Source organism: Brachyhypopomus gauderio, chromosome 5 (assembly GCF_052324685.1).
Source record: "Brachyhypopomus gauderio isolate BG-103 chromosome 5, BGAUD_0.2, whole genome shotgun sequence".
Lineage (NCBI taxonomy): Eukaryota > Metazoa > Chordata > Actinopteri > Gymnotiformes > Hypopomidae > Brachyhypopomus > Brachyhypopomus gauderio.
The window spans coordinates 1,438,104-1,452,011 of NC_135215.1; the positions used below are offsets into that span (position 1 = coordinate 1,438,104).

Below are 13,908 nucleotides of genomic sequence, written 5' to 3' on the forward strand. Positions count from 1 at the left end.
GTGGAACAACTCGCATTAACACAACCCCCCCTCTTTAACTTCCTCCCCCCCCCTTTGATAAACAGGGCTTTGAACACGGCAGGCAGTAGAGGCAGCCGTTGAGCTGCGTGTGATGTCGCGTGGCACTGGGAAAGAAGCCGGACGGGCCGTCCTCGACCTCTGACCTTTTGAGTCAGCCACAAATGGCAAGGTCACATGGAGGTAGATCTGGCTGGCGAGTCCCTCTTATCTGCTGGTCTGAGAACCACACGTGACATGACAGGGTAGTCTTACTGAACAAGATTCAATTTAACCTTCAAAGTCCTTTTAAATATATATATATATATATATATATATATATATATATATATATATATATATATATATATATAAACCACCTAACTATAGATGTTGACGGTCATGAGGAGGAAGGCATTTGCGCAAACGTCTTACCCATCAATCTTGACAAAATCTAATGTGGTAAAATGGGGGAAACTAGAAGAAACTTTACTTAATGCCTTCCATTTTATTTAAGGTATAAAATAGACAACTCTGCTTCACGCGCAGACAGTGTTCGTCCTCAGAGCCCTGCTCCAGTGTTCCTGACCGCCGCACACACACACACACACACACACACACACACACACACACACACACACACACACACACAAACCCGCACAATCCCGCAGGCCCCACGATCCTGTTCCTTCCTCACACTCACACCCTCGCCGCCTGCACCGTCGAATGTTGTGATGCTAATTACTCTTGAACGCTTAATTGATTCTCTTAATTGATCGCCGGCTAAGTGCGATTCTCTTCACGCGTCTAATTAAAAGCGGTCAAACGGGCGACCTCGCCGCACGTGAGCCACGTCACGTGGCGTCCTCACGCCGGCGCGCCCCTCGCGGCTCTGCTGCTGCGTTGCCTGTGGCGAGCGATCTGATTGGCCCCTTCCTTTTTTCGCAGATTTTCGAGCGGATTCTCTTCATCTGGGCGATCCGGCACCCGGCCAGCGGCTACGTGCAGGGCATCAACGACCTCGTCACACCCTTCTTCGTCGTATACGTCTTTGAGTATATCGGTAAGTCGATAGTTCTATCTTTCTTTTCCTTTTTTTTTACAATCCTAGCCACATTAAAAACCTCGTAGTAATGGTTGGACTTGGCACTACAGTATCGGCGGTGTGTAAACTCGCATGGAGCCCATCGATTTGCTCGATGTAAAAGCATCAAGCTGAGAGTAGTCTGCTCAAAGTGCGCGGGCGCTTGTGATCTGTCAAATGGGTGAAATGAAAGCAGAGCTTTTAAAGGCACCTAAGAGGTACCCGTTAACAGATCTCCATAACTTGCTGTCGCAACGTATAATCCATGCGCAGGGTTAGTAAAATTAACAAGGCCACGGAGATAATCAGCAGGTCATTTTGGCCGGGGCTGTCTGAGTGCCGCCACGCCCAGCCGGGCCTTTTGTAGTGCGAGTGCAGGGCCGTTTAAACAGCCAGGGGGCAGCGGTGTGCACAGGCAGACGAGCTAACCTTAGCAGCGGATGTGCTAAAGCGGCAAGGGCCCTGCTATCGGGGGCAGGTGCACGCCACCAGTACTTTTCATCCGTCCCCCCTCCGTACGTAAGGGCCAAGAGCTGGGCCGCAGGTGCCCCGACCGAGCAGGGGGGTCGGGTGGAGGGCCAGGCGGCGGAGAACGTGGCCGACCGGGGCGGACGCTACGGTCCGCGGCCGTCCGCGCACTCGAGCGTCTTGGCACCACCGTCTTCTGGCTTCTTTCCCTCAGACGGTGGTCTGATCATCAAAGGACCGTGCCGGCATCTTTCTCCCGGGCCTCTCGGTGCCGACGAGCGTCAAAAGAGCTGCGGGCGGCTCTCGCCTTCAAAGGCGGCGCCGCGACACCCTTCCATGTTGGTTTTGAAGTGCTGTTTGTTGTTTTCAGAGCTTTTATTTTTGCTCTGTCGCTTTTTCCCCCCTCCCTCTCTCAGTTGCGCAGTACAGGTTTTCTGCCTTTCGAGTGGTGGAATGAGACGTCTAATTACACCTTTGGTTGAAAGCTGATCCTCATCTGTCTTGCATGTGTGTGCGTGTGCGTGTGCGTGTGTGTGTGTGTGTGTGTGTGTGTGTGTGTGTGTGTGTGTGTGTGTGTGTGTGTGGTGTGTGATACCAAAGAGGCACTCGTCAACTATGAATATGAAGGATCTGCTCTCAGGGACGTGTGACTGCTCTGCTATCTTTTCTTTGTCTGTCCATTCTTTTGTGCCTCTGCCGGCTACAGGCTGCTTCTGTTAGAGCAAATTCTCCCCTCAGCAAGTTCCAACGTTCAAATTCCTCAGGGCCCAGTAAGCCCCGTCAGTGACTGCCATGGCCTCTCCACTCCACCACAGCGCTGGCCAAGACCGGAGGCTCCTGGGGGCCCCATTAAAGTCCAGAAGCCCTGCACTCCCCTGCATTGCACTCTTGCTGTGAAGAGAATGTGTCTACCACCCCTCCATCAGTGCTGAGAGAGAAAGAGAGAGAGAGGGGGGGGGGGGGGGGTGAGGAAAGAGCTCACCAGCCACTGAAGTTAAACACACTCCTGCTGATGCCAAGGGAGAGTCTTGCTCCTTCTCTCCAGCAATGGAGAGCTGCGCTTTTATTTAGTGTATTGCTGTAATTTGTATATTCTTATTTCCCTTATTTTTCTTATTATCTTATTCTTAATCCCTTGTTTAATCCTCCTTTCCGTATCCTTACCTGACCGAAGCTCTGGTCACGTGCCCGTCCAGGGGCCTCGCACTGCCCGTGCAGCCCTGGGGGTGTTTGGTACCGCACTCGCCCGCCAGCTTTTCACAACCGCCCGCCCGCCCACCTTTCGCGCTGACACAGGCCTTGCGGGACACTGGCTGGCGAGCCGCTCGCCCGAGGCGGCCATCACGCTTCCCGAAGCGAAGAGCTTCCGCCGGGGCGGGGGAGGAGAACGAGAAGAACTTCTCGGGCGTTCCCCACGTTCCTCAGAGCCTCGTTCTCAAAACCCCCCCCCCATTTTGAGAAACGCACGGGCGACAGGGTGTAAGTTCTGCGCGGTGAGGCCTGTTGTTTGTTACACCGCCGTAAGGCTGCAGGATGAAAATGCAGATCGGAGGATCCCTGTAGATGCCTGCTGTGAACGTCGAAAGTGCACGCAGAGATTTTTTAGCTTATGTATAGGTAAACATAAATCTGCCGCAGATTATTAAATAAAAATATTTCTGTATTTCTGTATTTTTGTCATCGGCTCTGTCAGTTCCTAAAGCTTCCAGCTTGTCTTCATTGTAGACACGTGAGTAACATTTGTATTCAGCCAAACATGGAATGAGAGATTTTCAAAGGAGCCGTCTGACTCGAGCCTTCTCAAAGTTTTCATGCATTATCAACAGCAGTGGCAGACTTGGCGAATATTAGAGAAACGTATGCTAATTAGCGTGCTTTTAGGAATATATTTGAATAATAAATCTAAGAGTCGGCGCACTGATCATGCGAGCGTGTGTGTGTGTGTGCGCACCACGCAGCAGTCCGAACGTGAGTGGATTTGAACGGAGGCGTCGGGGCTTCCGAGCCGAACCCGCTCTGCCGCTCGCGCCGTTTCTGCCGAGCCCGGAGCGAATCGGCGGCCCGTCGGCGCCGTTCCTCGTCCGTCTCCGCGGCCGAGGAGTGAAGCCGCGATGTGCTCCGGCCTTCGGTCCGGCCGCACGCCGAATCCACCCCGCCTTCTTCCTGGAGATCAGGCTCGCTTTGCCTGCCTTGCCCCTTCCTGCTCTGGATATGTAAATAAGAGTTATTTACGGCCGACCTGCGCAAACCAGGCACTTCCTGTGAACCGCAGCCGTGCGTCATCATTCATTCCTCTTTTAATCTGAGTCCAGGTTGAACTATGCCTCATGTATTCTGTCGATATTCTTAATCTGCAGCGTTGTCGCATATCGAAAGCAGCTTTTCGGTTCAGGCACACCTCTCGCCTGCGATGGACTCCGCGGGGTTATTTATTTATTTTTGAGGCCTCCTACCATTTTCCTAAACCTATTTCAATTATTCAGGCCAAAACAATTTTCCCATTAGGCAACATTAAAGCTTTGTAATTAAATGGGATGAGTTTGAGGGAACGATATGGGCTGCTTTTAAATGTGGTGCTGTATCGAACGGGGGGGAATTGGGGGGGGGAATTGGGGGGGGGAATTGGGGGGGGGAGATCTATATTGTAATTTGCTCTGTCCAGATGTATGGATCCTCCCAGCGTGAAGTTCTGGAGGAGGGATGTGGTTGGTTGGCGATTCCTTTTAACGGTCATCAGTGCTGATTTGCACAGATAATTAATTAACTGGTCCTCTGTAACTGTTGCTTGGAGGGCCACCAGCACTGCATGACGGAGGGCTTCTCCTGACAGATGGCCAGAGCTGCTGGTTGTTAAGATGACCAGTGATGGTGGTGTCAGCCGGTGCTGAGTAGCCGTTCTGAAGGCACGCCTGCTGTTTTCAGCGCCTCCACTTGTGTAAGACCTTCCTTTGTTGCCCTGACAACTCCCGCTCTCCTTCGAGTACTTTTCGAGGGCTGAAAGCCGTTTCTCCCCCCCAGTTATAATATCATGTACCTCTGGCACCCAGAGTCACAGGTTCAGCCAATCAGAAGCTCTGCTTCCGCGTACCTGTTCTCCTATGCTGATTGAGCTTTTAAAGGCAGTACTGGGCGTCTGGTGCACCTGTTCAGTGGAAGAAAATGTTTAATGTGTTAAAGTAATGGCTGGTGATTTTCTGGGTGGGGGGGCTGCAGGGAGAAACAGACAGGATAACGTCCCCCAACATGAGGAGGTGATCGAGCAGTGCTGGTGAAAGCGACGCCTTATTCAACCCGACGCTGAACGTCTCAGGCGAGATGCTCTAATCACCCCCTAATGTGAAAACGTTGAGATAATGTGCCCCGTTGAAACCCATGAATATGGAATTGTGTCAGTTGATGGCGGGGGGAGGGGCAGGAAGTGGAGTTCTACAGGGCCCTGTTGGACCGTCTTCCCCGCTCTCAGCCTTCGGAGCAACAGTAGTCCGAAAACATCGAGTGGCACGCGAGGAGATCCGTGTCTGCTTTCCTTCCCGCTCTGTCCTCCTGGCCCCGCCTCCAGATGCTAAGCTCCTCCTCTCACCCCCACCAGCATGGCCTTTGACCCCCCCCACACTACGGTCCTGCCTGGCCTGTCCTCATCAGTGCTACTCTTCACACTGCGATGTGCACTGACCAGGAGCCACAGATACCAACCCCCCCCCCCTACTACCCCCGCCCTGCCGGGGAATCGAATGTTTAGTGGTGTGTGACACACCGGCGAGTCTTTAATGAGTATGGGTTTGTTCGGATTCCTCCGGACCGGAGAGGCACGCCGGGTGCCAGTCTCACCACGACTCTGATGAACGCTCCTGATTCGCTCTAATGAGTTGTTAAGTGATTGCCTCGGCAGGTCCCCGGGCATGGTACCCCCCCCATCCCCCCCCCCCCCCCCCCCCCCGTTCCCCATCGAACGACGCCATTCGCCCGCGCTTTCTCAGCCGAGCCTAAAGAGCCAGAGACGCGTGCCGCTGAAAGGTGTGATTAGCAGAGGAGCGCATTGTTCAAACCGTGTTGGCACAAGCCGCCCAGTGTCTTTAAAGATGCTGAAAACCCCACAATGTATTTTATCTCTTATCGGCCTGTCAGGGAAAATGGTAATTTAATAACAGCCATTAAAAGTCAAAGAACATCCTGGATGTGAGGCTGCAGATTCAACCTCCCTCCCTATCAATCCTGTTCTATCTTTATTCAGCCTTTTTTTTATTTGATGAGCTTTCTGCCTACGTCTTATTGATGAACATGATTAGCCTAGCTAAATGCGCAATATGGTTTGAAGTCTCCGCAATGACCCGTGATGAATGCGCTATCCGAAATGACGCATACGTTTCTTCATCTTTGAATGTAAAATGCATTCGTGCAGAGAATAATTCAGAGAAATTGTGCTGTCACCAACTCATTCGTTTCCTCTGAGTAATCACAGAATATTGAATATTTTTGGATCTAGTTTAATTACTCAGCTATAAAAAGCTATAAATTGAATTTCTGCATAGACCCCTGCTTTGAGAAATCGCTCTCTGTTCATCTCCACTAGTGAATTGTGTCGTGCTCGTCTTAGCAGTGTTTGCTGCAGTAAAAAGTTGGTATGTTGTTTATTGTCGAGCTCATTATGTTTGAGGGCGTTCCATGTACACGGGCCCACAGAAATGTGTGCGTTACAGTACCAAATATTCTGTACATTATTTATCGATTTACAAGGGTGCAAAGTGCAATTAAATTGTGTGACCGTGGCCTTAATGTCTCATTACTGTAAGTCTAATGATTTCCCTCAAACTGCTGAGAACTGCAAATTAATTCCTTAATGGAACTGATCCAGGCTCATATTTCACACTCTGGGTAACTTTCTCCTCTCCTATCTGACCATTAAAGCAGCTGTCCTCAGTGGCTGAGATTGGGGCGAATGGAGTCGTGGTCCACACACTCACACACGTGCTCGTGTGTCCAGTTGTCACGCAAGCTTGCCTTTCTGTATCACGGTTAATTGTCCCACGCGTGAAATGTCTGGAGTTGGATATCCAAGGGTAGAGGTTCAACGCTGGTGTGATTTGTGCGAGTGCTGTCGTACGTTAGTACAGGTAGAACTGCTGGGTTGTTCGTTTTTCTCCTCGCGAGTGTGGGAGGTGCAGTTGGGGCTTAAACATCAAACAAAAGGAATTGATGTCAAAAACATAAGGGCAAACGTTTAAAAAATTGATTAGTGCCGTCAAATCAGAGAGAACACCAATTAATCATGGGTTTTTTTTATTCTACCGTAACGTCCTAATTAAGAGATCTCTGTGTAAAGAGCCTGACCGTGTGTTGAAAAACATTCGTAATTATTAAACGTTTAATTCTTAATATAACACAAATTAATGGAAACGGTTTAAATGAAATGAAAGGCTGGAGTCTCCAGCTGGAGAAACTCCGTCACCGTAACGCAGCTCTTCAGCCTCCGCCCAGCACCACCTCTTATTTGACTTCTAATGAGTTGTGAACGTCATGCCAGCCGTGTGGAGATTACGCATGCCTCGTCCGTGCCAGCACCCGTATTATGTAGAACATGTTTGCATTGCCTGATAAATTGCTTAAATTGTGTACAGTTTAATAGACGCCGACGTAAATTACATTTGGAGCATTAGAGAACCGTGCAGGATTGGGTTTTGCAGGCTGCGGAGCGCGCGTGTGCCGTGTGCGTGTGCCGTGTGCGTGCGCCATGTGCGTGCGTTCCTGCATTAAGACCATCAGTTGGTTAAGGGATCGGCGAGAATGTGACGAATGGTTTGGTGCAGTGGTGAGACTGCACTAGACAAGCGGTTCAGTGCACAAGTAATATTCTATTTATTTAGTTATTCATTCAGTGTCTAGTTTACCCATTGGAAAACACAGGCCTATTATGTCTAACGTAAGTGTATTAAAATCCGTTAGATTGTCTTCGGTGATAAAGATCATACTCTCTTTGGGGGCCGTTGTTTATTGGCCGTCCCGTGTCTTTGTTGGCTCGTCCTGATTGGTGGGCAAGTTGGCCCCTTGGCGAGTGGGAGTCCTCCGGTCCACGTCTGCTGAAGGAGCTTTATCCATTACCTCGACATGATGGTCTCCATAAATCACAGACGGATCAGTAACTTGCGTTTCGCGAGATGCCATGCTTCCATCGTAATTATACTCCCAGCTCTCGTTATTCCGTCGACGCGTTTGCCAGGTCGGCACGCATATTAATTATTCACGCTTTCAGTCGCACCTCTGTAGAATCAGCCACGCGTTAACCGTGTGTCGCGACCCCTCTCATCCCTCGTGGGGTAGATCGCAAGAGCCCGAGGTGCGGCTGGAGGACCCCTGGGGACGCGAGCACACGTCTCCTGGACCCCCGGGCCCTTCCTCCTGGCCCGTCTGTCGGAGGGCATGTGGCAGGGCCGGGCCGTGTGGCTTCGGACGTGAGAAGCGGTGCCAGGTCCTCACAGTTGTGAAGGCCCCCGCACACAGGAAGTGGCTGCAGGCCAACAGGAAGTAGCGGTGGGTAGTCAGCTAGGAGCCTGTCCACAGATGGAGAGATCTGCACCGTATGGTGTTTTTTTTTTTTTTTTTCTTACTTTCTTAACATGTTTTTGAGACAGTCTTCGATTTGGTTGTTGTCAAGAAGACACGGTGGCGAGAGAATGCTAACGGAGATCGCAGCTCTTGCCACGTGTCAGACGGGTTTGCTCGCGTGAGCCTGTGGCGTCTGTGCGCTCGGTGAAAACCACAGTCTAAGGTCTGCTGGGACGAACAGTGGCCCGCCCCACCCTCGCACGTATACGCTTGCGGAGGGGCGCGTGTACATACGGCTCGGAGAAGCAGGACACCCGCGGCACGTGCTAATTAACAAGCAGCGGAGGAGCGGCACACCACGGCGGGTCCCCCGGGCCCGGCCAGGTGTCCCAGTGGAGCCGCGGCCCAAACGAGCTGTCCTCAAACCGCCAGTGGCCTCCACTCCCCCAATTACCGCGGCCCTAACATACGGCCATGCTGCGTTCAGCACACAGGCCCCATCCATTGCTCAGGCAGCATCTAGTACGTTCTGGAGTCGGGCTGTCAACCTTGGGCCTGTCTGTGATGATAGCAGCGTGACACCCTGTGCTGTTTTCCAGCAACTGAAAATATGTTTCGGTTCTAAACAGTTTCCCAAAAATGTGGACGATGCTTTTATTTAATAGCTCTTTCCCAAACAAAAGACGGATTGTGTTCTGCAATTATATCCTAAAAGGAAAAAAAAAGCAGTTCTGTGTTCAGTACCAACGTTAAGAAACTGAAGCACTGAAACATGGCATTTACTGACCCGGTATTTGATTCTGTAGAAACAGAATCAATTTCTTGATGGATCTCACGAATGCATTCGTCCACGCTAACGCGGTTAACGGTCAGTCCGTTAGCGCTGCGCTGTCCGATGCGGCGGTATCACCGGCGGTGCTGAGAGCTCCCCCCGGTGGTGCGGTGGTGTTGCGGCCTGAGCCGTCTGCGCGCTGAACGTCTCCCCATTCGCGAGCATTAGCGTCAAGTGCCAAGGAACCGTATGCGCGTTTTCCCTGTCTGAGGAGTATCGAAGGCAAAGAGGAATCTGTACGGAAGCTAGCTTGCACTTCTTAGGCCGACGAGCGTCTTGTGAAACAATATAAAAGAATAAATTTAGTGCAGATGACATGGGTGTGGACGCTGGTGACTAATTTTATAGTATGCAAGTGCTAAGCTCATTGTAAAAAAACACCTAATTCTGCTCTGTTAGACACTGGCAGTACTGGGGCTTCTTCTGTCGGGATTGCTGTAACCTCTCGAGGATTCCGTATATAATTAAAGATAAAGCAACGCATGGAGCCGGCGTTTGTGATCTGCGGTGTCTCTCAAGGGTCCTTGGGTTTTCTGCATGCATTGTCCCCAATAGCGTTATGCTAAAGAGGGTATTTAATGGCTTTTTACAAAATAATACTGTGATAATTATCTTCCCAGTTGGTCCCATAATGCTGCGGTTTCTAATGTCTAACTCTGAAAGATGAGCTTCTTTTTTTGAGCCATATATCTAATGCTCATGGGCTCTACACCACATCTGTCTTGGTCCTTGACATCTGAGGTGTTTCCTTGAGAAAGAGTCAGTGTGTCATCAGATTTACCCTCAAGTCAGTATGGTAGGCGTAGCATGCCTTAACGTCCTGCCAGCAGAGACAGAGTCGATTATCCCCGTTTTTTTCCTGGCCCGGGAAGTTTCGACGGTGTCCTCGGTGGCGATTAGGCGGTGTCTCGTCTTTCAGCGCGTGTTAATCAGCCGAGCTTCCTTTCAGCTCTTCATCCAACAGAGCTGCGTGGCCGGGTCCTTGTTCTTCACTTGTGCTGCGGTGGAGAAATGACACGACCGCCTGTCCTATCGCCCTGGCCAACGCGAAGCCCTTTACGCGATGCCAAATTAGCCACACTTGACGCGCCGGCCTGTCTGGCCTTCCCCGGTGTTGTCTGGCACCAGGGCCGGGCTCTTGGGGTCGACATCGCACGCTTCTCTCGAACTGAGGCTCTTAACTCTTGGCACTTCACCGAGTACGAGCACGTCAGTACGGAGCGAAGCACCCCGCGCCGTGAGCCGTCGCCAAGGCTCTTGGGTAACGGATGCTGATTGTGTCAAGCACGCACACGGCCGTGTAGCTCGGCAAGCGGTTAGCGCTCTGCTCCACGCACGCCGAGCGTATCGAGTGTCGCTTTGTGCCTCGGACACAGCTGCCACGAAGCTTGAAACATGGAGAAAGTGTGTAAAGAACAACCCAGGGTCAGGTTGCAGTGGGAGTACGATAGGATTGGTCTTTGTTTTCTCGTTCCCAGCACAATATCCTCTGGTATCGGATTTAGCCTCTAACCTCTCTTATTGCTAATATGGAAGAAATGAAAGCATGCCTCGAGTGGTTCTGATAGAATAGTCCGCTTGCATATGCCTCAGTCGGAGTGTCGGTTTTTTCGCAGTAGGTTAGAGGTGGATGGAGCGGTGTGTTGTGTCAAGACTCCGCCCTCTTCATCTCCGCACTCCTCTGCTGTTTTTACTTGAACCAAATACGTCACCTTGCTCCGTTCCGCCGATGTCTCTGTGGACGACCACCTGCTCCCATCATGATGTATTCAGATAGATGGCGTGATTGTGAGCTCACAGAGACAGACACCAAAGAAGTGTCGACGTGCGTTAGTCTCTTCTGTTCTCCCCTGGTTTACACAGAGCACAGTTCATTGACTTGTTGAAGTTCCGTTAGCAGTCTAACCCATTGCCCTTTGTGTGTATTCTTCGTTTGAAATGCACCTGTGAGTGGCAGGAGGAGTGAGGAAGAGATCTCTGCTGCCTGGCTTTAGATTAACCTGCTGAAGCTTATAGTATTTGTCTGTTCCTGAATGTTATGATGCTATGGCGCTGCAGTTCCCCTGTTTACCACAGGACGTGCTGTTGGCTTGTGTTGGAAGTCCGGTCCTCGCCGTCTCCTTGTTTTGTGATGACTAAGGGAGATGCTAAAGGACGTTTTGAGCATTCTCCCAACTAAAGAGTGTTAACAGTTTCTTACAGCGGCCTTAAGACGGGGACACACACACACACACACACACAAGAAGAAGAAACATGAAACATGATCCAAACATGATTCTAGAACCAAAGGCATTAGATCAACAATAATTTACAAAACTAAAACAGAAATGTACTGAAAAAATACAAAGACGTTATAGAAAAGAAGTTTATATAGAGAGGTTTAAGTGACTAAGGCTAAGGAACAAACAATATTTAGCAGAAAACAAATCCTTAAAGCTGCATTATATATGTTATATATATAAATATGTTGTGACATTATTTTTGAAAAAGTGTCTATCTGTAGCTCCAAGTGATTCAGAGCCCTCATGCTGAAAATTTTTAAATTCCAGAACTCTAGAGCCTAAAAGCCGATGTCCCGCACTGTGGCCCGGTTACAGCGTACTGCTGTTTAATAATCCATGTGCTCTTGCGGGACCGTATATGTTTGACTACAGGTAGGTAGAGAAGAGGAGGGTATTCCAGTAGTAGGTGAAGAAAGGATAATACCATGAAGACACGTAAAAAATTCATCCAAAAATCTTTACAGCAATTCCAAAAGATGCAGGTAACTTATGAAAGGGTTTAAGAGAGTGTGGTGTGAGCCCTCATTGTGGTGAATGTCAGGATTCTGACACAAGCACTCTGAACTTGGAAATGTGTAATAGAGCTCTTTGGAAGGCCAGATAAGAGCATTATAGTAATCTTGTTTAACTGACACAGAGGTGTGCGTGTGTGTATGTATATACACACACACACACGTTTCTCAGTGTTGGCAGTAGATACAATGTGACAGACAAGATTGTATCTAGATATTGCAACAGTGAGGTGTAGGTCATTTCATTAGATGTCGCTACAGAAAACGAACAGAAAATGGAAAGTTAGAGTCTCCCGCATGGTTCCAAAACGGGTAAAGATTTTTGATATTATGGAGAGTTTCACAGTGAAGTCATTAATGATGTTCAGAGCATTACTAGCTAGATGGTGAAGACTACAGCTAGAAGATCTGAGCAGGTGATGAGACGTTGTGCTCAAACCGGGTCCAGGGGCTCTGGCTGCAAGGTCAATTTTACAAGCAGCTTCAACCGGGTCTAAGGATGCAGGTTCTCTTGAAGAGTCTTGGTCTGAACACAACCGAAATGCGAATGCTTGTAGCAAACCAGCCTTAAAGCGTCTCCCAACCATCGCAGCAACCGCTGACAGCGGCGAGCTGCAGCCCTTCAAATCACCCATTAGTTCAGCTGACAATCGACGTGCTGAACAACAAGACCCTGCCGGCACGTGTTTCCGGATCTTTCCGGATACTTCAGACTCTGTCTCCCTGTCACCGCTCCTGTTTCACCTGCGTTTTAATTAGGGCTGAAATGATTAGCCTTATTGAGTTTCAGAACTCATGGCATGTTCCAGTTGAGACATATGTATGTGTGATATGAGGGGCAATTGGTGATGTGCAGAAATGAAGCTTCACTTTTATGTTTGTTTGGTTTTACCACAGTGTGTTTTTCAGAATGCTAGTTGTGAAGTGTTGATTTTGACTTTGCCTCTTTTTGGTTTCCAGCATGGCAACAGCATTAACACATTATGCGTATGTCAAATTGAAGCTTTCATACAGAATATCACAGCAAGCAGGTGAAAGTGAGAGTGCATAAGAATTATAAAGGTTAGAAATTAAAGTCCACATATGGTTCGACAGGTAAAAATATCAGAGTAGACACAGGAATCAGAATATTGTTGTCTAATATTTGGAGGTCCTTGACCAGATCTTGGGCATGCCACTGTTTGTGAGCAAGTTCAGCTCCACTGCACATGATGCCAAAGGTTTTTAATAGCTTTATAAAATCTGCAGTTGTAGGATCTGTGGATGCAACCATATGAATATTAAAACCTTCAGTAATTAAAATATAGTGAAAATCAATTACAATCCTAGACAGCAGTTTCCCCAAACCGGAAACCTGTGTTGTGTTTGGTTAATAGATCAGAATATGAGATCAGATTTATCACTGTTGAAAAACCTTGCAAGACTTTCAAATGTAGAAAATTTCCTAAGAGAATTCATCTTAGAACTTAAAGTGGCTGTTGACTTTACTTACAACTTAAATTGACTGCCAACACAGCCAAACTCCTTTTTATGTCCAGAAAATCTTGCTAAATGAAAAAAAATTGCAGATTAGATGTTTCGTGGAGTATGAGGATACTTGTGACAAGCCATGTTTATTTCAAGACAGGAACTGGAAGTCGCAAATCACTTTGATATGTGACCTCACATCTAAGATCAAATGTAAGATCTCATGCAAATGTATTTAATATATTTCATTAATATATTTCCCAATACTGTATTCAGTGCTTTTCAGATCCCTTCTTTGGTTATGTCAATAGATATCTAAACCCCACCCCACCAAGTCATGTGACTAAATGGAACGCTCTGAAGAGCAGCATGGCTTCCTGCACGTCAGACGGAACCCCTAGCAGTGCTCACTGTGTGTGTGTAGGAGGAGAGAGACAGAAAGATCCAGAAGAATATTACTCTCCAAATCTGCCGACAAGCTCCTTTACCCCCCCCCCCCCCCCACCATCTTATATTTCCATCAGCGATTGATCCAATGGGTGATTTGGGCCAGGGGGCGGGTGTTGCGGCTTGTTGATGTCAGCAACATTGCTGGTAAAATGCTACGAGATGCTTTAAGACCACTTTGCAGCGAGCATTTAAATTATGTCTGGCCGAGGCCACATCACTCTTCGACGGGGTCCTGCATTCTGAGAGCAGGCTGAAGCTGCCTGTAAAATTGACCTT

At 48.9% G+C, this 13,908-nt stretch overlaps 1 protein-coding gene across 1 annotated transcript in view; it reads left to right on the plus strand.

The window, feature by feature from the left end:
- Positions 1–13,908, plus strand: part of tbc1d22a (TBC1 domain family, member 22a) — a 76,962-nt gene that overhangs the window by 13,701 nt on the left and 49,353 nt on the right. The window contains exon 5 of the mRNA XM_077004773.1: positions 946–1,060. Within this exon, the coding sequence (XP_076860888.1) occupies positions 946–1,060 (115 nt within the window). The remainder of the gene's footprint in view (positions 1–945; positions 1,061–13,908) is intronic.